This window comes from Dermatophagoides farinae, unplaced genomic scaffold, assembly GCF_024713945.1.
Source record: "Dermatophagoides farinae isolate YC_2012a unplaced genomic scaffold, ASM2471394v1 contig7, whole genome shotgun sequence".
In the NCBI taxonomy this organism is placed as follows: domain Eukaryota; kingdom Metazoa; phylum Arthropoda; class Arachnida; order Sarcoptiformes; family Pyroglyphidae; genus Dermatophagoides; species Dermatophagoides farinae.
Window position 1 is genome coordinate 53,111 of NW_027461522.1, and position 23,716 is coordinate 76,826.

Genomic DNA, 23,716 nt, shown 5'->3' on the forward strand with positions numbered 1-23,716 from the left:
CAAACCAGTCTGAAAAAACTTTACTTCGGCTTCATTCAGAGCTGGAAAAACTCCAAGAGATATTTTATACGAACATATACGAACTCATACTGTACAACAAAGATGTCGAGATACAAATTCGCACCATGTTTGAGTTCTTACTAGGTCTGAACAATAGTTTTCAAAACAGCTTTCTCGACGAATTAGAACACAGACGAGACAGACACAGCGAGGCACCCAACTTATTTAAGCATCATGATGTCGTTGCTAAAATAATAAGAGATAACGAAAAACATTTGCGTAGACAGTACCCAGAAGAACTCCTGGCACTAATAGAGACGATCAATTTTTCAAACGCAACAAATCAAAACTTCTGGTTGTACAAACCTTATCTTATAAATATGAAACTGTTCGACGTTAAGCTGTTTATCTTGATTTCTAAAAACACGTTAGAAAACATTTTGTTATTTCAGTCCTACCTTTTATCAATCAAAGAAGAACACAGAAGGATTTTAGAAAAGTTCACCTTGTTAAAAAGATCAAGTAGCCATTCAGATTTTCTAGAGACTAGACCTGTGCTCACTCGGATGAATATTTTGATTTTCAACATGCTCAAGCTTCTAAAGAAAATAATTAGATATTTGTCAGTAGAATGCGTTGAAACCTGCGAAAAGAAAATCTCAGAGTTCATAAAAAACGCTAATTGGAAAACTATCCAACAGGTTCGTGAATACATTGACAAGGTAATATATGAAATGTGTGCAAAAGCTATTTATTACAAAATCGACAATGAAAAGTTTTTGAACACTAGCAGCGACAAAATCAGCATTTCGACCGATTTGTTTCCAATGCCTAAATACAACCCGTTGTGTTTTAAGAACAACTCATCTAAGCTTACGTACGACTTGCTCTTTGTCATTAACCAAACTAATTTTATTTTCGACGATATCTACCAAATATACATGACTTATAACGCAGCGAACTCGCGTGACTATAATACATTCTACTACTACTCCAACTTTTTAAATCTAGCTAAACATTTGCCAAACCAAACGGTTTTCGATCAAGACAAGCCCAGAACTGTTGACAAAAAAATTTTGGGAAAGTACAGGCAGTTGTTGCTACAATACCAATCGGTTGAAATTAAAAAACTGAGCGCAAACTACATTAATCTCTTGGAAAAATACATATCGCTGTATTCAAAATATTATTTGTCGACGTTTTGATGCTGCATTATTAATCATTTTTGGTTTCGAGTTAGCAAAGGACTATCGCAGTTTTCTATGTCGTAGTTGGGCTTCAAGTCGTGATCGCCGTCGTACTGGTACCCGAAGTCGGACTCGTTTTCCGAGCTCGTTGTGGAATTGTTCATCTTAAGGTTTAACTTTGATTTTGAAAATATTTTATCGTTGTAAAAATACTCGTTGTGTCGGTGCTGGCTTTTTTTAAGCGATTTTAGCGATCTGGTCGACCGGTGCAGCAACTCAAATTTTTGATGCAATAAAATAACATCGTGGTGAATTTTGTATAGCTCGGAGTGATAAGGGTCAACATATGAAATATATTGATGCGACCAAAACAAAAAACCGAGTATAATGAAAACTACTCTGAGCGTGGCGATAAATACGTTTCGGAGGCCTAAAAGCTTGAACAGAACGCTTTTGGCATAAACATTTTTGTTTAATAAATTAATTGGCGAGTTTTTCATCTCGTTCATTGGGTTAAAATTAATTTTTTCATGGATAACAACTTCTAAGAAATAGCAAAGCACCCAATAGATGTTTAATTTGTGCCGGCTATTAATACTTCGAGATGAACATGTCAACAAACGGGTTAGAACTATTATAAACGAGTAAAAAATAAATGCTTCGAACTTCAAGTATTTGTGATGAAAGTATTGCTGAAACTTGTTCACATTGTTTATTATTAAATACACATCACTCAACACTTTTTTTAAATGATCATGTTCCTTTGCGAGTTGGTTTTGTATAGTACTAAATGTTTCGTCTAGTTTTGTGTTGCTTGCCGAAATTGAATTGCTGATGTAATTCGAAAGCGTCAACAAATTTTTTTGACTGTTGATCGCAATGCTTTGCTGTTCAATAAGTTTTAAGTTGTTTTCTGAAGCAAGCCTTAGTTGGTTGTTTACTTCAAAGGAGTTTTCGTGGAGCTGCAACATAAGCGATTGTGCTTGTTTTTGCCACAAATCAGCGTGAATCAAAAAACATATTGACTCGATGTGGGTGTAAAAGTGAGTATAAGAATTGTACTCAATATCGTTCAAGGATTGCATACAACGATCCAGCACGCTTTCATAATGCGATGACGTCACAGTTCCATTAACTTTCTCAATGGCTCTGTGCATACAACCGAGTCTTCTTGTTCGCTTGAATAAGTGACATTCTGACACCAGTAGAGCAATAATCGTCTTGTTTTTGTCGTTGTAAGATTGACACGAGTTAGATTTACGATCAGGAAGTTTGGACAACTGCAAACTGCTCGTAATCAAAATATAATCTTCCGCTGCTTTCCAACAGCCGTCATCCAGCTGCAACTCTGACGTGCTTTTCACAGCAAAAATCAGCAAATTGAATAAATGCCATTTCCACATACTTCAGTTCACAATGTAGTTCATAATAATTATAACTATTCGAAATTATATTATTTGTGTGTTCATTAAAATACTATAATAAAATTTAATCTCAAAGCGCAGGCCTTGACAAAAAAGTTTTCTAACCGGAATAAACTTTATTTTATTTTTTTATATCATTAAAAGATTGAAAAATTAAAACAAACCGAAACAATAGATTTAAAACCTAAAAAGCTTTAGTATAAGATTTTTCAATTTAATTTGAAATAACGCATAATAAGCAAAATCAGTTATCAAAAAATGTTTATTTATCTTTCTATGTAAAGGACAGCTTCCACTAAATGTTTGATATCAATATATTGATAAAAGCATTACTGGATCTTCAGAAAAACAGCTCTGTTCTAACTCCATTCCACACAAAAGAAATAACAGCTGCAGAAGATGAACTAAGCCAAATACGCCAATCAACGGAAATTTTATACAAACGGCATAGAGACTTTTTACGCAAAAGATTGAAAGAAATTGCTGAAAATGAAGTTCAAGGTAATACAAAATTAGCTATAAAAGCCAAAGAAAAACTTTCATTTGAGCACGACGATCCAGTCATAAGCGTATTGATTCTGATTTCTAAATATCAACAAATTCAGCGGGGTATCAATATTTACAAGCATTACAGATTTTTCATTATTATGCGCTATATAGAACTTCGTATGATCAAATTTTCACAATTTAACTCTAAATCCTTCACTGTCGACGAAGATTTCATGAAAAATTGTAACAAGTCAGAACTTAAATTATTGAATATCATTTCCGACGTAATTAACAAAGAAGGACTCCAAGAACTACTTAGAGGCATTCCTTTAGCAGCGGAATTCGACGTTGATAACCGAATTCACAATCCTCCTTTGTGGCTAGTCAAACTTTTGCAAAACGATGATTCGTACAACATCGCTATGCGAGAGCATTTTAACGTTCGTTACTCTTACCCCAATGATAATGATATAAATACACAACGTATAGTTGAGTCGTTATTAACAAACGAAAAAATAACCGAAAATCTTGATCTAGACAAGAAAATTAACACTAATTTTGAGGTGCATGAAAACGCATTGGACTCCGAAACAGATAGTCACATCAATGCAGGAAAATGATTTTGCATTTGATTCTATACAACAGATCTCTGCGTATGAGCGCATCCAGCGCAACCTAGAAATCAATGATTTTCATCTGGTTAATCAATCTCAAAAAAAAACTTACAGCGGCAACAACTCTACTGTCATCAGAAGAGATAACCCAGGTGCTAGCAAAGCTAAATTCCACATATTGGATTTTGTACCAATTCAGCGATTCACTTTAAACTCTTCTTATAGAAACAGCGAAAAAGAGTTGTTAGCTCGAAAATTTCTATTTAAACGAAACCATGACAATGCGAGACAACGCTTGATTTATGAAAAATTAGAGCATTTTCACCCAGAATCTTGGTTTGTGCCTGACGTTAATGCAAAGTTAGATCTTCCTATACTTGTCGGAGACCCTAGTTTAAAAAGCAAGCTGGCAAAAGTTGAAGGTTATCATGACTTGGACGCAGGACTTGTGCTGGACGCTGAGTACAAAAGAAGCTCATTCAAGCACGCAGAAGAGTTAATAACGCATGACGCTAAAAACTCTCGTCCTAACATAATCATAGATAAAGGATTTGAAATCACAAATATTGAAACATGGTATAAGAAGGAAATCGAAAGTATAGTCCCTATAAAAGACGACTTGAAATTGTTCAAGAAGCTAAAAGATGTGATCGATCCGCTCCCTCAACCTAAAAAAAACAGTTTGATAGAACATCAACTTACCATTTTCACTGCTCCTCAACCGCACAGGCCGAGCAAGCTCTACAATCAGGCCTTTACAAGCCACCCCATATCGAAATCGATTGAGGAAATAAATTCAGCAAAACCTAACGAACACACTCAGTTATGGACTTTCAACTTCAATAGAAGAGGAATGATCCAGTTTGATATTGGGTACGTAGGCGGTGTGCACTTTGAAGTCAGTCAAGCAGCTCCTCGGGAAGATAAAGAAATACAAAAAAACATTACTATTATAGACTATCAACTTCCTCAACGTTCCAAGATGATTATCAGTGAAGTTAACATTGAACCACTTGATAAAAGCTTAATCACAGTTAACATTCCGTCTCAATTATCAGCTAACGATAATACAGCTAATATTTTCTGTAAGAAAAGACCAAAACCGGCGTTTAAAAGCTTGCTGAGTTCGGTTCCTTCGTCAAACAAGCAAAAACTTAAAGAAGTACTTTATCGAATTGTCAACGAAAACGTAAGACCTACTGAAACCGCCTAAATAACTTTATTTCTAACAATCAAAATAATATTGTATCACACTCTACTCATTTTAAATTATGTATTGATTTTATAAGCTCTGATTTCAAATTTATCACAGCGAACTACAACAAACGTGCTTATCGAATCTGTTTTTTATTATTGTAAATAATCAAAAAATATGAAATAATTTAGAATGCTTCTGTAGCTCTCCAATTACGATGCTTGAAGTCGATTTAAAAAAAGTCAATAAACAAACTTCTGAGCAAATTGTCGTTTCTCTTGAGAATGTAGTTAAAGAGCTTCTGGACAATGCTATAGATGCAAAAGCGTCACGAATTAAAATTGAATTTGAAAACTACGGTTATGACTCCGTTACTATTACAGATAATGGAGAAGGTATGTCTAGAGAAGATTTAGTAGCCGCTTTGAGCTTTAATTCTACCAGTAAAATCTCATCTTTCGACGACCTTAAACACATTTCTACTATTGGTTTCAGAGGCGAAGGACTAGCGGCTGTTTTTACAATGTGTAAGCAAATAACTTTAATTTCGAAACAAAAAAATCAAATAAACAAAAACGAAATTACAGTCTCTAGTAATTCAGACAGCTTTGTTGAAAAACAATACCATGACTATACAGAGGCGTCAGGAACGCAAGTAATCGTCCAAAACTACATGCATAATGTCCGTAGTGCCAGACTCACTAACTCTAAGCAGAACAAAAAAAAAGAGTTCAACGGAGCTCTTAAAATAATTTACAATTACGCTATTGTGCATTGCAAAGCGCTTTCTATTATTGCTATTCACGATCGAGAAGTTTTAATGAACACTATTAATCTAAACACCTATAAGACCGTTATATGTGCTTTGAATTCGTGGACAGACGATAATTACAATCAGTTCGTCGTCGAGATAGACGAGTCAATCAACGGACAACAAATTTTCGGAATATTCAGCACCACGAAATATATGGAACAAGGGCTAAACAAAAAGATTGGATACAACGCAATGCAAAAAGCCGAGACTTCGCTTGACTTGGATACAAAAATAGATGGAGGAAAAAGTAATAAGTCGATTTCTTACAATAGCATTTTTTGCGTTAACAATCGATGTGCTATTTGTCCTTCAAAGATACTGAAATCCATAGAATCGATTTATCGAAGAATGACCAGCAGAGCTAATTATTTTTACTTTCTACGAATTACTGTGGACGAGGAAAATCTGGACAAAAACCGTTCAATTGATAAATTGCAAATAACTTTTGACACTGAATATGATGTTATTAAAATCTTGGAACTTAAACTACCAACCGTTTTAAGTTCCAAAAATTCTTTATATAGTTCGCAGATAATTGATGGTTCACTAGCCCCATATTTTGTTTGCAAATCAAATGACCAGCCGCTTGTACAGAATTCTTTGTATAAGGAAAATTCTTCTTTTCAATTCAACAACAATGACCATGGAACGAACACATTTGCATTTTTTGACTCTCTTTTGCCCACTAAAAACGAAGTTGTGTCTACACCAAACTCTTCAAATTTTTGTTTAGATAAAAATTGCGTGGACATAAAAGAATTGGACACTGACATTCGATCGTCAAAGCATTTTGATCATGATATTTCATCAAAAAGAACATCGAATTTCAATCGAACATCTTATAAGAATGAAGTAAATAAAAAACACAAAGTCAATACATCGGAAGATTTTGCGGCTTCTTCCATCATGAATAGAAATCAAATCTTAGGCTCATCTAAAAAAACTAATGCTGATTTTGTAAAACCATTGAATTTATCAAACGAGGAACCAATTACGCTTGATGAAATTTTTAATAATTCTTTTTCAAATAGCCATCTTGACTATTCTGAGCCAGACAGTAGCTTTTCTTTGTCTGACAATTTAAAAAAAAAAAACGATAACGCGTCCGAAAAAAGCCAGGTAGTTGGTTCAGTTGATGCGATGGAGCCAGAAACACATGATCACCCAGAAGAGTTTTACAGCGATGCTAAATCCACTAAAAACAATTCTAAAATTTCTCACATCAAAATACTTTATCCAGAAAATATAGAAATACAAAATGACGATGAAGACAATACAGTATTGTGTGGTAGCGACTTAATTACAGAAAACAATCATTACCTAACTAAAATTGAAATAGATAAAAACACATCTTCTAATTCATTTTGTGTGGAGGAAAACTTAAACGACTATTATAAACAGAAAGAACTAGTTTATGCAGCAGCATTTGACTTTTGTCAGCTAATTTCAGATTTAAGAAAAAACCTGTCTGAAACTGGCATGCCAATAAATAAATACAACTCAAAAGGGGAGACCTCTCAAAAAATTGTCCGGCATTCTTTTTTCAAGGAACTGACAGTTTTGGGTTCGTACAACACTTCGTTCATTGTTTGTCGGCATGAGACTAGCATTGTTTTGGTAGATCAACATGCTGCTGACGAAAAATTCAATTTTGAGCGTTTAAACCACACCACAAAAATCAATTCGCAGTCACTTATTATACCTAAACTATTGAAACTCACCATGGAACAAACATACAAGCTCAAGTCAATTATGGATACAAATGTGTTAAAGGAAAATGGGTATGAAATTAGCGTACGAGACAACAACTATTATTTGGAAGCAGTCCCTTTGTACAACAATATTGCTTTAAAGGAACAAGATATGATTCAACTGCTTGAGGTTTCGTTTGCCACGTCCAATGATTTAGAAAAAATTGATGATGTTAACGCAAAGCACATTTGGAATTTCCAGCGGTTAGGAGGACTTCCCAGACCTCCTAGGTTATGGAACATTCTCGCTATGAAAGCTTGCAGAACCTCCGTTATGTTCGGAAAACAAATTTCTCTCCATGTGGCGAAACGCATAGTTGACAATCTGGCCTACCTCATACATCCATGGAATTGTCCTCACGGGCGGCCCACTTACAAAGTGTTAGCGAACACTTTAGATTCATGAGAAGTACGAATAATTTTTAGGTTGCTACGTTATATTGATCCTACGAGCGTAAAAGGTTTGCCTCTTATTATTTAGTAATTGTGCGACAATGCACGTGCGTTTACATTTGATGGCGATTTAATTTTACGTGTCACAATAATTAATTGAAATAGAATAATGGTCAAAACAAACAGCGAATATCTGGTTTTAGATTCTATAGATGAACACGTTATTAATGCCTATGAACAGGAGGCCCTCATCGAGTTCGAAAACGCCCGTCAAAAGCTAATCTACAGAGTTAACTCTGATATGCCTGAGAGCAAGAGTGAGCTGGAGAAACACGGTCGTCAATGGACCCCTAAACTCGGAATTTTGCCCAATACACAGGCTGCAGTTCACGTAAACCAATGCAAATGCTGTTACGGAATTCCCAGTAATTGTTTTCCGAACGGAGCTTTACAAAGGTATTACCCGACTGACGAACCTACGTATTCAAATTTGGTTTCTATTGCTGATTCTTTACGTGAACTTGCTGGCATGGAACCTCTTTACAACGAAATAAACCCAAGAACTGGAGACCTTTACTCTGGCAGTGGCCATTTAAAAGACAAGCACGGCAATTTGCTTTACTAACTCCAAATAAAGTAGTTTTCAAAAGCAACAAACTCTTATTTTAATTTAAATAAGATTACAACGCAACTATGCAATTCTCACGTCAAGAAGGCAAAACTAATCTTGGTTTACAGCGAATTAAATCCCAATTGCAGTAAACGTGACCTATAGTACATGTAAGGTTTAACGTCTTACCAATCATAAATCATTTAAACTTTAGTTTTTGTTACGATCTAGATATGGTCAATTAAAACTTTGCGATTGAGAAATTTTTTATCCTTATAATCAAAAGTTATTGTTGTATAATAATCAATAAATAATTCGAGCTCTGCATGTAAGTTTTTATTTTTTTTGCTAATTTTTTTCGCAGCAGCTAAAAACACAACTTAGCGCATAGTAAACTTTTTTATAAAGTTATATCATTTTTTAAAAGTTTTTTTTAGATTCCTAAACAAAGACTAAAATTTTAATCAAATATAAACCGCACAAACCCTCGTATACTTTTGATTCAGTATATTGTTCAATTTGTTTTATTTGAGCAATATAGTCAGGATGTTATAAACAAAAGTTTTAAAAATATAACAAATTAATTGTCCTTTGTATAAAACACAGCAATAATAGTCGTCCATTTAGTAAACATAGGCATTAGTATAGTTATAAAAGAATATACCAAAAATAGATAGAGATTAAACACTTCTTTGAAATTTATAAAAAATTTATTTTATCAGTGTGATCTTGCGCCTAAATTTGCAAAAGTAAAACTCGAAAAAAAATATTAAACACTAGCAATTATATAAAATCTGTAAGAGAAATTATACTATCAAAGTTTAATAAACTAGACAAGTCTTATGAAGCCGAAAAAAATTTTTTTTTTATTTAAATTCAATGTCCGAGGAATATCTGGCAAGATATATCCCCACCGAATGTTTGACCTTTTTGCAACATGTTTCTACTAAAAAGTCGCAGTATAAAGTAAGTGTCGACCTATTGATTTTTGGTAGAATATTTTCGAACACACGGTATCTACACTGCCTGTTTTAACTTGCGGGTTGATAAACCTCCCTATCTTGGAAGGTGAAGAAGAATTTATTCATCTCTGTTACTATATTAGCGGAACTAATTTAATACTTTTAAACTACTTATCTAAAGAAGTTTATGCTTCGTTTACTAACTCAAAAGCTCCACTGACGGCCGCTGCTAGTCGGCCTGATGGCAAAGTTATCGCTTATGGCAACCAATCAGGCGATCTTTTTGTCATAGGTATAGAAAAAAAATTAAATATAGCTTCGTTTGAAGCAGACACTAGTTTAGTTTCGATATGTTTTATCAATGGCAACTTGTGGGTCGCTTCGATGTACTCATGCGGTACAATTCGAGTGTGGGAATTATCTTCTAAGTCAGCTCCGATTGCGGTTTACAAACAGTTAGAAGGTTTGATACCCATTGGTATTGAAAAATTCGGCACTGGCGATTCGACACAAATCGTGGCAGTCACTAAAGACGGCACAATTGTTATATTCGAAACAGACACTGACGAGGTTTTGCACAAGTTCGAATTGAACAAAGAAGTTACAGCTTTTTCCGTGCATAACGACACTTTGCTGTTAGCTGTTCAAAACACAACCGTTCGTCTCGCTTTGCCAACGTTTAATGTAATTAAAACAAGATTCTGTCACACTGAGCCCATCAATATTGTGAATTTAACGGATTCTTATGTTATCACCGGTTCCACGGACTGTTTTGTTAAACTGTTCAACAGTACAACTCAAAAGATGTGTCTCTCGCTCAAAACTGACTGTATCATCACAACTGCCAAATACAATGAGGAACACAACTTGGTCCTGTATGGGTTGGATAACGGACAGTTTTTTTGCAAACAGATCCTGTCAGCTAACCAAATCAGTCAGAGTAATTTCAAAAGAGTTGAAAATCGACAAGGTTATTTGTATTTTTTCAGAGGTCGACATGCAGAGGTTGAATTTGACCTTGAAATTGAAAACCCGACCAACAAGAACTTAAACTACATTTCTACCAAAGTTTACTGTCCACCTTCGGTAGGAAAGCGTCTCGAACGATTTGAATTTAAAAAAGCGTTGTTTACAATGATGAAGATAAAACCAAATTATTTTATGCTACTTGTGGAAGACTTAATAACAGAGAACGTGTTGATTAAAGCAGTTAACGGTCTCACCGAAACCGAGTTCCTAAAGATCGTCACGTACATTAAACGATACCAGGCAAACAACTGTTTACTTCCGTACAAATCCACACTTTTTCTGTTTATTTTAACGATATTGGAGAAAAACTACTGGATCAAAGAATCATGCGATGAAAGCGTATTTTACGGATTTTTTTTTATGTGTCAGTGCATCATGAGCCAAGTCTCGGACGCAGAAACTACTAAATCACTATACAACCTTATTAATCAGTTTTTAGGAAAAAAAGCTGCTCAGTTAATTGACATGACTAGCGCCAAATGCGAGCAATTATACGAGCTTTTTAGCAAGGCTTAAATCTAAGTCGTTATACTCGAATGAACTTTGAAAAATAGAGCGGCCCGCTACCGTGATTATCGCAGGGCAGGATTAAAAAACCGAACTTCGTACGACGCAAAACCAGTTTTTTTTGCGATTTATCAATGGTGTCGTGTAAATCGACCACGTTGTAATCGCAATTTATCACTAAAGTAAAATCATCACTGATTGTAAACTTATTCTTAAATTTGGCTTTGTTCAAGACGTACTCGACGACTTCATCATTTTCACCGTTCAAAATAGAGCAAGTGCAATACAACAGCTCTCCAGTATTTGAAAGCATTTCGAGTGACGTCTCGAGAAGTTTTTTTTGTCGGTGTGAATTTTTTCGCATTTTTGCCTCGGACCACGAAGACATTGACGGATCTTCCATTACATGAAATGAGTCACAAGAGCACGGTGCGTCCACGAGGATTTTATTAAAAGGCATATATTTTTTGAGGTTTTGATTATTTTGCGTTGCATCACCATTTGTAATTTTAATGTGTCGCCGTTCAATATCAGGAAAAATTTGATCAATATTTTGTTTTAGACGGACAACACGAGGCATAGATATGTCATTCGCGAGAACCATCCAGTTACCATCTAGCGCGGCTAAGTAACTTATAATTGACAATGTTTTCCCTCCGGGTGCTGCACATATATCTAACACTTTATCGTTGTGTCCAAACTTAAAAACGGACACGATAACTACGCTAGCTAAATCTAAAACCGTTTTTAAACAAGTTCAAATTCTTGTCACACGCGTGCCAATCACAGCACAAACTTTATGTAGATACTTACCTAAATAGTACACATCGTTGGTCGCGACGTTTTTTCTGCCCGTTACATATATATTAGACGCGGCGAACAAATTTTCTTTCTGATCAGAATCCGCCGTTCCAGCTCTAGATCCCCACCAACATTGTATTTCACAATATCGTTCAGGCTCATTTAATAAAGAAATTTTTAATTCATCCCATAAATTTTTATAAAAAATTTCATTATAAGTATCCCAAGATACCAAACTCGACATAATCAAATTATAAAGCAAAAACTTGTTTGTTGTTAACAACCGTTATTTAGTTAACTCCGCCAAATTAAAGAACTAATTCGCACCTCGCACGCCGGTGAAAATCCGCCCAAAAAATAATTAACACGCAACCAACCTTTTTGTGTTTATTATTTTATTAACGAGTTAATAATTTTGTTATTATATTGAAATTACAAATTCATTAATGAGAAACATTACATATAAATATTAAAAAAATAGGTATTTGAAAATTAACATTACAAGAACACGCTTTTCCTCAAATCAGATTAATAATATTTTTCCACGAAATTAATTTAGAATTCGGTTGTCAATGGACCATTCGCACAAGGACGTAAGTTATTTCTAAGCAGCAAATTTTTTTAGAAACAGCCACCAAATTGTCTAGCAAACTGCGGCTTCTATGGCAGTGCAGCTACGGAAGGTTATTGTTCAGTTTGCTACAAAACACGCATTTCGAAGCAAGTTGCAGCTTTGGGAAATGATATTCAGAAAACCCGAACCAGCTGCGGTTCGACCTATTCTCCGGAGCCCATAGTAAATAATAAAGAAATTACCTCAAATTTTTCAATCTATTCCGACAATTACTCTAACAACACTAATAAACTCATTGAATCAGACGAAGCAAATGCTGAATCTAAAAATGTTAACTCAAAGGCAGTAAATATAGACAAAACCAGATGTTCGCGGTGTCACAAAAAACTTGGTATTATGGCATATCAGTGCCGTTGTAAACATTATTTCTGCAGCGCCCATTTACATTCTGAAACACACGAATGCGCTTTCGACTACAAATACCTCAATAAAACTTCGTTAAGCAAAACGGTGACAAAAATTACACCAGACAAAATTAATAGATTTTAACCCTGCTCTGCAAATCATCTTTCATCATATACAATTCTAGTTATATATGTCTTTTTGTTTTTCTCTTGCAGTAAGAATTCATTTCCCAGTACGGCTGGCCAAGCAAAACGTTATCATTACGGCTTCGTATACTCAAGTTAAGCTAGTTTTGATTTTCTCTCAATAGCTTTATTTCGTTCTAGTCAGTCAATTCTGTCCATTTATACGATCCTATGTATTATCAGCATATATCTTTAAAATTTATCACTCTTCAGGAAACCTGATGCCTCTGTACTACGAATAGTTAAACTAACGTTTATTTAGTTTAATCTTAGTTTTCAGTTGATGTAAAAACTTTCTCTAGATTTATACGAAAAGTTTTGAGATTCTATTACAGGTGTCTTTCCCCAAAACAAGTTATCTTTGAGAGACATCAACCACAGATCTTGCATCCTATCGAAGCCTAGAAATACAATTGGGTTTTTATCTTCGGAAATAGTTACATGGGAATCGTAGTCTAATTTCTTCAATGTTTCTCCATCTACGCGAATCGTTGCGTCTGTACGACTGTCTTCGTTCAGTCGCACTTTAATTAAGCTTGACGCTTGAATCACAATAGGTCTAAGCGAGAGTGAATGCGGACAAATCGGGGTTATAATGCTGCAGCGCACAGCAGGATCAACTACACTAGCCCCTGCGGCCATGCTGTAAGCAGTAGATCCAGTCGGCGTGGCTATGATAATGCCGTCTGCTACTACTGTGATGTAGTAGGTATCATTGATAAACACGTCTAATTTCCGCAGCCCCGAACAAGCACCTCGATCAATTACGCACTCATTCAAAGCACGAAATGGACCTTCGACTATTCCGTCTTTATTATACACAAAAATTTCCAAGGCGTATCTTTCTTCGTATTTCAAAGAAGCGTTATTTGGATTTTCAATGTACTCAAATACCAAGTTGCTTACTTCGTCTACATACGTCCGGTTCAAATAGCAAAGCGATCCCAGCGCTACGGCTATCACTTTTGGAACGGTTTTTCCTTGAAAAAGTTTCACGGAACGAAGAGTCGTTCCATCCCCTCCAAGAGAAATAATTAAATCAATCTTACTAGTTTCACAATTGAAAATGTTTACTTTTGAAAGTAGCCGACTGTCAAGGTAGTTCAGTGTTCTTGATTCTAAGTAGATCTCTAATTTTCTGTTAGTTAACAATTCAAGCGCCAGAACTATAGCCGCATCGATGGCATCTTGCGAATCCAATTTCAATATGAATAGAACTCGACATTTTTCACTAGTCGGCGTATCGAGCTCAATCATTACTGAAATCCATTATTTGATATTCAGATGCGAACAATTAATAAAATTAATTTACAATAAAGGTCTATATAATTCAAAAATTAGTTGTATTCAATATTGTAACTACAAGGAAAATAAAAATAAGAAACAAGTATTTGTCTAGTGCACTTGTAAATTATTTATCTTAGAAAATCTGGTTGAAATCAGCCAACTTACGCACTGTAAAGAGCTTTGATTTCGTTCTGATATTTTTGTAAAATTTTGCGTCGTTTTAGTTTTTGAGTAGGAGTCAAAAGATCACTATCTTCAGAAAAATCTTCGTCGACCAAAATAAATTTCTTAACTTTTTCAAATCCATTTAATTTAGCAGCTGCGGCATAGTCGTTGAGCTCTTGTTGAATTTTTTTGTGAATTTCATTATAGTGCTTTGATAAAATTTCAGAGTCATTGCAGGTAATTTTGTTTTCAGACATCCATTTTTTCAATGCTTCGTCATGGTCCAACACAATAACAGCGACCAAAAAATTGCTAGAAAGCTGACCATGAACTAACATGTTTTTGATGAAAGGACTGTTAATTAAAATAGTCTCAATTGTTTCTGGAACAACGAACTCTCCTTGGTTTAATTTAATGCAGTCACTTGCTCTGTCGACGACCTGGAAACAACCTGCAACTGGGTCTCTGATAAGAATGTCTCCAGTCTTATACCAACCGTCTTTGATCGCTTCCTTTGTCGCTTTAGGGTTTCTGAAGTAACCGACAAACAAGAGTGGACCACGAATGTAGGCTTCTCCTTTCATAACTTCGTCGTTGACCTGAATTTCCAAATCAGGAACACTGACAAGCTTGACTTCTGTAACGCTTAAGGGTCCACCTACCTGTCCGTAATTGTTATCCTTAGAAATAGAACAGAATGTTGTTCCAAAAGTTTCAGTCGATCCATACCCTTGCATGACAGGAATGCTAAAAAGGCAAGCGATCTTTTCTTGTAGTTCCCGCTCAAGCAAAGCACCTCCACAAAGCATGTACTTTAACTGCCCACCGAGAACATCTCTTATTTTCTTAAACATAGTTTTATCCCATAAGAAATGTTCGAAAGCACCAGTTTTTCTGAATCTTTTTATCTTTGTGTCTAACGCTTGGTAAAAGAGTTTCCTTACTACCCAGTCTTTCGTCTCGACCATACCTTCGATTTTGTTATACAATGTACTCAAAAGTCGAGGTACAACGCAAAGTAAGTGGGGTTTGGCGATTTGGGTGTCCGAAGCAAGTCTGTCGACTTTTCCGGAGATTAAGGCAATTCTCATACCGAACGATATGCAAATCAGAAGCATTATTCTTTCGAAAATGTGAGATAAAGGTAAATAAGAAAAGTAACAGAAATCTGGGATCAAGTAAAATGTATTCACGCTGTTTTGGTGTATATGCACCGCTAACACCTGAGCAGCAAAAGCGGACTCTGTTAAAATAACACCTTTAGGGTCTCCAGTTGTTCCACTGGTGAAAGAAATTGTTCCTACCGCTTCAGGTGCTGGAGGAGTAAAATCAAGCAGTCGGCGGGGGTTTAAGTCAAGAAGATCATCCCAAGTAAATAATCTGATATTGTATTTGATCAGACGCTCGCATATTTCACGAAATTCTTCTATCGAATATTCACCGTACATAACTACGTTGGCTAATTTGCAATTCTTAAATTCATCTTTAGGCCATGTCTCAAGAACTTCACAAATTTTTTCGATTCCTTCAAGTGAACCACATACTGATTTTAGGCCGGTTTTGAAACAAATGAATCTTAACGATGGAATCCCCATAGTACTGTAAAGCGGTATTGAAACTATTCCGTATGCGTGACAAGCCAAATCAAGAATTATCCAGTGTACTGTGTTAATAGAAATAAGCCCGAGTGCGTTAAATTTCTGAGCAGGACCATACTCTTCGTCAGGGAACACAGACGGTTTCTTGGGGTTAATAATTCTGTACTTAATCAAGGCAGAACCGATTACTTTAATAAGCTTCATTCCACCCGAATAAGTAATGTACTCATACGGCCCGGGAGGTTTTCTTTTACCCAAAAACAAATTGTTAGGGTAAAGATTTACTGTATGGCAAAATACATCCCAAGTATTTTTAGCTTCAAAGCCGGGATACGCAGTTATAAAGCCTGACACAGCATCAGGTGATCTGAAGGCACAAGTTTCCGAGCCGTCACTGGCTATGTAGTTTTTTAGATCAACAGGTACCGAATAACAAAAGTGTTCTTGCGACATTTTATAAACCTAATATTAAAAAAAAATTTTAAAATTTATTAAAGTGTAAAAAAAAATTTTAAAATTTATATTTACTTTTTTTTGGAGGCGTAAAATAAGTTTTATCTTTTGCAAATTTAGAAAACAATGTAGGTTGCAAAAGAGGCTCTGATTTCGTTTGATCCATTTCTGTTTGTGAAAAATTATTATAATTAATTGGCATTTCCGGCTGAGAATGAGGAACTGGGTTCGCTCGTCGTTTCATTTTATGCATTGGAATCTCAGCGTTATTGACATACAAGTTTTGATCTAAGGGTCCGAGTGGCTGAATGTTGCTTAAATTGAATACTTCCATTGCGGCTTTCTCATTCGGCACGAAATTAAAATCATTATAGTCATTTGGCGAATTTCCAAATGTAATATTACTTAGAGCTAAATCACGATTCGCCTGATAGACGTCAACGTCAGAAGCTACCTCTCTTAAAGTTTTAGTAATCGGAGTACCTGAAGCGTTGCTCAATGGGGTTTGAACGTTTTCAAACGCTGAGACTGATGTTTTTGGCGAAGATTGTTCTTGTTCTTCGATATTGCTGTCATTTTGTGTCAGAACAGTATCAAATTTTTCATCGGAATTTGTATCATTTTTTTCATCTTGCGACCAAATAGTTTTAAATTCTTCTTCGTTATTGTTTTTAATTTTTAATAAAGGGCTTTCAGAATCAGATTCAATTTTCTTCTTAGCTTTCTTTACAGCAGATTCAAATTTTAAAATATCTTTAATATTCTTCTTCAATAAAGTAGCTTTTTCGAAATCATTGCTATCGCTACAAGATCCAGGTAAAATAGATTCATACCTTGCTTTAAAGTCGACTCTATCGTTTGATAAAGAACGTTTACGACGTGGTTCAGAGTCGCTACAGTATTCTGATGGAACATTTTCACATTGGGAATCGTTGCCTTGTTCCCCCTTTACTGATTTAAAAAAACCACTGGAATATTCACTTGGTTTCTTTGTTTCATACATCAACGCTCGTCTATGAACACTTCGTTTATCGTCATTAAGTACATGAATCGCCGTTTTTGGATTTACACAAAGTGGTCTCCTCTCATCGCTAGACGACACGTAATCTACATCAATAGAAACGGAGTATATCTTAGATTCGCGAGTGCGTTTAGGTTTTTTTAGTACACTAATTTCTATTGCTTGACTAGATGCCCTAGAACCAGATTTTTTTTTTTTGTTGTTCCTACTGCTTTTGCCTCTATTTTGAATTGTAGTACGTGTGTTTAGTACATCATCCGATTTAATACTTTCAACATTTGATTTTTCTGGAATTGGAGCTAGCGAATTTAAGATAGTACTATTTTCAGGTGATGCCAATTCGTCAGAGCCAAATCTAGGTTCAGTTTCAGATAATTGAAAAATTTTATTTGCTTGGTCATCGTTTTTTTCAAACTTTATGTCAACGTTCGTTTCGTCTTTTCCATCATCTACCTCATCTTGTTTTGAATTGTTAAAGTCATTGCTGGCTTTAATTTGTTTTTCGTTATCATACTCATTATTAGATTCTGACTTATAATTAGGGATACTTCCATTGCCTGACCCAGACAAATCTGTTAATGTTTTATCTACAAATGAATTTGAATTATCCTCAATAAAAGAGGGTTCCTTTATTTTTATATCATCACAGTTTCTAATTTTGATAGCAGATGCTAGTTCAATTCGTTTTATCATTATTGGTTTTTTTTTAGTAGTTTCATTGTTAACCGAGCCAGTATTATCGTTGAAACAATTTTGTGAAGTTTTGTCTGTCTGTGAAACAGATGTGTAGTCGATATCTAAATTAGAGTTTCCGAATGAAAATGAATCAGTAGATCGTTTTTTTTTACTTTCTTCAAAATAACCTTTAGATTCTTCATTTTGAGTTTTTTCTAAATCATTGTTTTGTGTTACATTGTTTGGAAAAAAATCAAGCTTGTTTTTACCAAGTGATAATTCAGGAAAATTTCCCGATTTTTGATTTAATGAACTACTGTTATTGCTGAAAAGTTTTTGTGAAGCGTCATTTAGTTCAAGCTTAGTACCGAATGAATTTAAGTTTGAACTCAATTCGTTGTTAAACATCGTATTTACAGTGGTAGACAAAATAGATGAAACATCACTAGTTGCAAAATTCATTTTAGGGAAACTGCTAGCAAATTGAGTTAAATAATCTTGTTTCAACTCAGCAGATTTATTAATTTGGTCATTTTCTGAATTTTGTGTGAAACTGCTACTTTCAATTGTATTTTCAAAGTCAGGCCTTGTGTTAAAGAGTGTAGAACTGTAAACTTTTGAAAGATCAATATCGTCTTCCTTAGTGCTATAAGCAGTTTGCAATAGTTTTTCAGCACAATCATACTCGTGATCAGCTGATCTATTAGTTTTAGAATGGCTTTTATTTGCAAGTTGAGGTTTTGTCAAATTAATCCCAAACGCATTGCTTTGAAAATCTATTCCTAAAGGTTCATTAAACATAGATGAAATAATAGGAGAAATCAATGATTCAGACGGTTTTGGTGGAAGGTAAGAAGCATTCTCATTATTTTTGTTATTTTCATTTTGGTCGCTAGAATCTATAGCAGTATTGGTCAAACTATTGGCAGCTATATTATTATTTATAGAGAATGAATTGTTGTTTAGGACATCTAAAGTGTTGAGTTCATTAAATGAACTTTGAAACTTGTGGAAACCGTTATGACTGCCCGCATTATTGTTGAAGTCACTAGCAGTCGAATTAACTTTCTCAGTTTCAAGCGAGTCGTGCACGACGTCTGTTTCATGCTTCAAATTGTTGAAGTTAGTAATTTTAACCGTATCACTATTATAAATAGTATTAGGCATATCTTTTTTAAATTCTCCAGTTGTATCACCAAAATTTAATTTACCAATATCAGGAAAACTAAATTTAAGAGCAGAATTTTCTTCGAATGATTTATCACTATTCCAAGTCATTCCGATATTAGACGTCAAATTTTGTCCTAACAAACCAAACTCTAAGTTATCTTTTAGCTTTGTATCATGCTTAGCACTTTGACTAGTTTGCTGCGATTTTTCAGTGCCTAACTTAGACTTATACTGCTCCATGAATTTGTTGTGGTCAAATGAATCGAAAGAGAAATTGAGCTTATCTTTTTCATCTTTATCAGTAGTACCGTTTATGGGCTTAGAACTTTCATTATCTAACTCAAAAATATTTTGTTCTGCAGATTTTTTACAATTAAATGAATTGAAAGAAAGCTCAAAATTTTGTTTTTTGTCTTTATCAGCAGCTTCATTAATCGTTTGAAATTTTTCAGAACTTAAATTCAACTTATTCTTCTCCAAAAGTTTATTATGATCAAATGAATCGAAAGAAACGTCAAGTTGTTCAATTTTATCTTTATCAGCAGTTTTATTAACCGCTTGAGAATTTCCATCACTTAATGACGATTTAATTTGTCCTGATAAAGTGTCATGACTAAACGAATTAGATACCAAACTATCTTTTTGTTTTAAATTGCTATCGATGGTTATATTAAACGCGTTAGGTTGTTCTATAGCTAAATTTAATTTATTTTGTTTTAGTGATGTATCCAAACCAAATGAATTAGAAGATAAAGTTTCAATTTGCTTGGTACAAGTATCATCAGTTTTATTGGTTGTTTGAATTTTCTCAGGATCTGAACTCAATACAATCTTTTCTGAAGATTTTTTTTGACTTAATGGATCATATATCAAATTAGAAAAATCTAACTTATTGTCAACTTTACCTAATAGGTGGTTGTCATTTTTAAGAGATTCGTCGATTGAAACTGCGGTAGTTTTGCCTTTATGCAAATTAAGTTTTTTTAGACTGATATCACTTGTCTGAGTGCTATCAGTTAAACTTGCCAAGTTCAATTTTGAAGTGAACGCATTTTTGATGTCATTTAAATCTTCGCGAGCAATAGAAACTTCTTGTTTCTCTAAATTGTTTTTATCTTGTAATGCCTTGTTAGAAATTATCAAATGGGTTAATTTTACGGAATCCGTATATCCAGCGCCAAAAGTAAATTTTTTCAAACAACTACAGCAATCGCAGTTTAATTTTGTGCTTGGGTAACTTTCACTATCTGACTTTTTAGTATCAAGCTTTTCTTCAGGTATATTCTCTTCTTTAGATTGCGGCCCATATGCAACATTATTTAATTTTAACGTTACCTTTGTTAGTTTTTCTACACCTAAAGATGAATGTTTTAAAAAGGAAGTTGAATCTTCATTATTATCCGCAATAGCTTTTATTGGTAATCCTTTATTGGTTAGAAAAACATAGTCTTCATCATCTGAATTTTTTAAACGCAAAGGCAGCCAGGAAACTAATCCATCGTTGATTAATTTATCTTTCGAATACTTGCCAACATTAATATGTGATTGAATATTTCTTCTATTAGAATGTAAATCACTGAAATTTCTTTTTGCGATTTCTGAGAGTCTTTTGTTCTTATTTATTTTTTGAACTTTTGTAGCAGACGACAATTTAAAAACAGCAGGTGTTTTTTTAGTAACTTTGTAAGAACTAAATTTGTTTATAATCCAGTCTGCCACACCGGTTAGAAAATTTGACATTTTTCTGAGACAAATTCTGAAATATTATTATTTTATTATCCGCAGCAATAAGCTCAATTACTTGCTTCTAATGTTTTTTTCAAACAAAAATACCTTCAAAAATATTAATATAAAAATTTTCCCCGAATAATTGAAACATTATACGCTCCTTTAGCAAAGAAGATATTATTTCTTTGCTCAATTGACATTTTTTAATTTGCAATCCAAGGTTATATGTTAAAATAGCTGTTTCTTCAACGTTTTCCCATATTTTCTTAATTTTATTTTGAAATTCTGTAAAAAATAAATCAATATACTTGCTTCCTCTGAACATTACTTTAAATTCTCGATCGCTGAAAAATATGGAATTTGTAAACTCACCGGAAATTTTCAAAAGCTGTTTTAATGTTCAATTTAATGACATCAATTTGTTGTGACGTAGTTTTTACAAAATAATTTGACGCAAGTATTGACTTACCATAAATTGGAAAACAGCAATCATTTATTTGATTAATTAAAGTTTTAAAATTATCTAAAACAACACAGTTATCAGCGATGTGTGTACTAAGTTTATTAGAATTTAAATCATTAGAACTGTTATATTTGTTTAGCTCGAACGTAGTATTTAAATCAAGCAAATTACCGTCTGTAGAGACAAAAACCTAAGAATAGATTTAATTACAACTTACTTTAAAACTAAGAATTTCGAAAATGGATTGGTCACAATCAAGAATCCAGATGGACGTGTTTCCACTCGATATGTAACTAATGTTCTGTACATAGTCAATCACAAGATTAGACTTCAATTTGAAAAAGCCAATATTATTCAAAATTGAAAATATATAAAGTTCTAAATCTGTTAAAAACTTTTCTTCCCACAATAATTTGTATTTTTTTAATAAAGGATCATTATAATGAGTTCGCGATTCTACAATATTTGTGATATAATTTTTATTTTTATTATAATTTAAAATATAATTTGTATAATTATGACGAATTTCGAAAATAAAATTAGAGTTAAGAATAGATACGATAGTGCCGATTATTTTGTCGTTTTGTATCATGTTTGCAAATTCTAATGATATTGAATAACTTCTATGCTTAGTCATATAGATTTCAAGGATTATATCGTCTTGAAAACATAACTTCAATGCAACTGAAAGTTTGTTAAGTTTATCTAGAGCTTGGTGTTGTCCAAGCATATTTATTTTTTTTTACAATAGATCTTTCACACAAGATTATCTAAAAAAATTAATATATCTTGTAAAAGTTTATCCATTTGTTCTGAAGTCTCGGAAAACCTTTCTAAGATATAAGTAGTATCAAACGAAAAAGCATATTCTTTGGCTTTTGTAAGATCATCTGGTAACTTCACATAAGATTGATTTGTATCATCAAAATAACCATAAACTACATCTAATATATATTGTGATTGATTAAGAGCTAGATTATCAATAATTTTTTCGGATGAGTAATTTCTTGCTATATATCTCTCTTCCAATAAAGGGCTTGATGCATGTAGAATAATAATTAGATTGAACCAACGTTTAAGTGCAAAATCTTCTAGAGAATGAAAATCCACGACAACTCTTTTTTCTTTTAACTCATTTGTAATAAGATTATCTAGTCGTTGATAAAGATGTTCTCCGTCATATATTGTACAATCTCTAGTTGTATCAAAATCACTATAAATCTGTTCGTTTTTAATTAATTCAGCAACGTTCAAATAAAAAAAGTTTTTACGAAGTTTGAGGTGTTTACACAAAGTGGTTTTTCCAGTTCCTGGCAAACCAGTAACTAATATTCTCCAAAACTTCATTGTTCTTTTTATGAAGTTACTGTGAGTTTTTACCTTAAATTATTTTTTTTGTCTAGAAAATTATAATAAAAATAACTATCGCTATGTATTCGTTGCTAAACAATTCGATTAAATGTTGAAGTCTTTTATTTTAGACTGTAAAAACCTTACTGAATTTAAAAAACTACCAGGCAAACGACGCATTTTAAAAAAAAAACAGTTGGAAATCAAAACGAATGACTATTGGCGAGAAAAATTTGTGAATATTTCTCGTTGGGTTGAATTTCTACCAAATTATAAGTTAATTTATGTTATGATTGGAAACGTCGACCATAGAATATTTTTTGCTGATGACATTGAAGATTATGTTTCAATGTCGATAACACAAATAATTTATTCTTTGCAACGAACTGGTTTTCCTGCTAAAAAAGTAACTGCTGGAGTAGATGCTTTGCTTAAAGCCTTGGATAATCCGTCAATAAAGGTAATTATAGTATTAAATGTACCTTCGCTCAACGTAGTAAAAAAATACATCTCGTTAAAATACTACCCAGACATTTTTTATTATTTAGATTGTATGCTCGACTACACATTGCACAATAACGATCTCTCGTATTTTACTTTCTATACATTTAAGGATCGAACTGTCTGTGAGAAAATTTCTAATATTGATAATGGAATAGAAAATGAATGTTTTAAATCGATTAAAAGAACAGTTCATTTAAAGAAGCAGCTTTTTTATATTTTAAAAGTCTTACAAATGCTGAAAAAACCTGAAAAAAAATATTTATTCTTGATCTTAGTTTTGTTAAACAAGCTTGAAAACAGATTCAACTCCAATTACACTTATTGTAATTGTTTTAGTTGTAATATTACTAGTACCTTGATTG

General features: G+C 33.6%; 2 protein-coding genes across 2 annotated transcripts; both read right to left on the reverse strand.

Annotated features, from left to right (window-relative positions):
* Positions 1-14,183: 14,183 nt before the first annotated feature.
* On the reverse strand, positions 14,184-16,443 carry LOC142598100 (fatty acyl-CoA synthetase A-like). The gene has a single exon (XM_075735062.1). It carries the CDS (start codon positions 16,441-16,443, stop codon positions 14,389-14,391), a length of 2,055 nt encoding a protein of 684 aa, XP_075591177.1. The 3' UTR covers positions 14,184-14,388.
* Positions 16,444-22,256: 5,813 nt separating this feature from the next.
* Positions 22,257-22,847, reverse strand: Ak6 (adenylate kinase isoenzyme 6). The gene has a single exon (XM_075735063.1). It carries the CDS (start codon positions 22,845-22,847, stop codon positions 22,257-22,259), a length of 591 nt encoding a protein of 196 aa, XP_075591178.1.
* Between the last annotated feature and the right edge of the window lie 869 nt (positions 22,848-23,716).

Excerpts from the sequence above, each read along its gene's own strand:
- LOC142598100 (XM_075735062.1), bottom strand. The coding sequence starts at position 16,443 with ATGTCGCAAGAACACTTTTGTTATTCGGTACCTGTTGATCTAAAAAAC.
- Ak6 (XM_075735063.1), bottom strand. The coding sequence starts at position 22,847 with ATGAAGTTTTGGAGAATATTAGTTACTGGTTTGCCAGGAACTGGAAAA.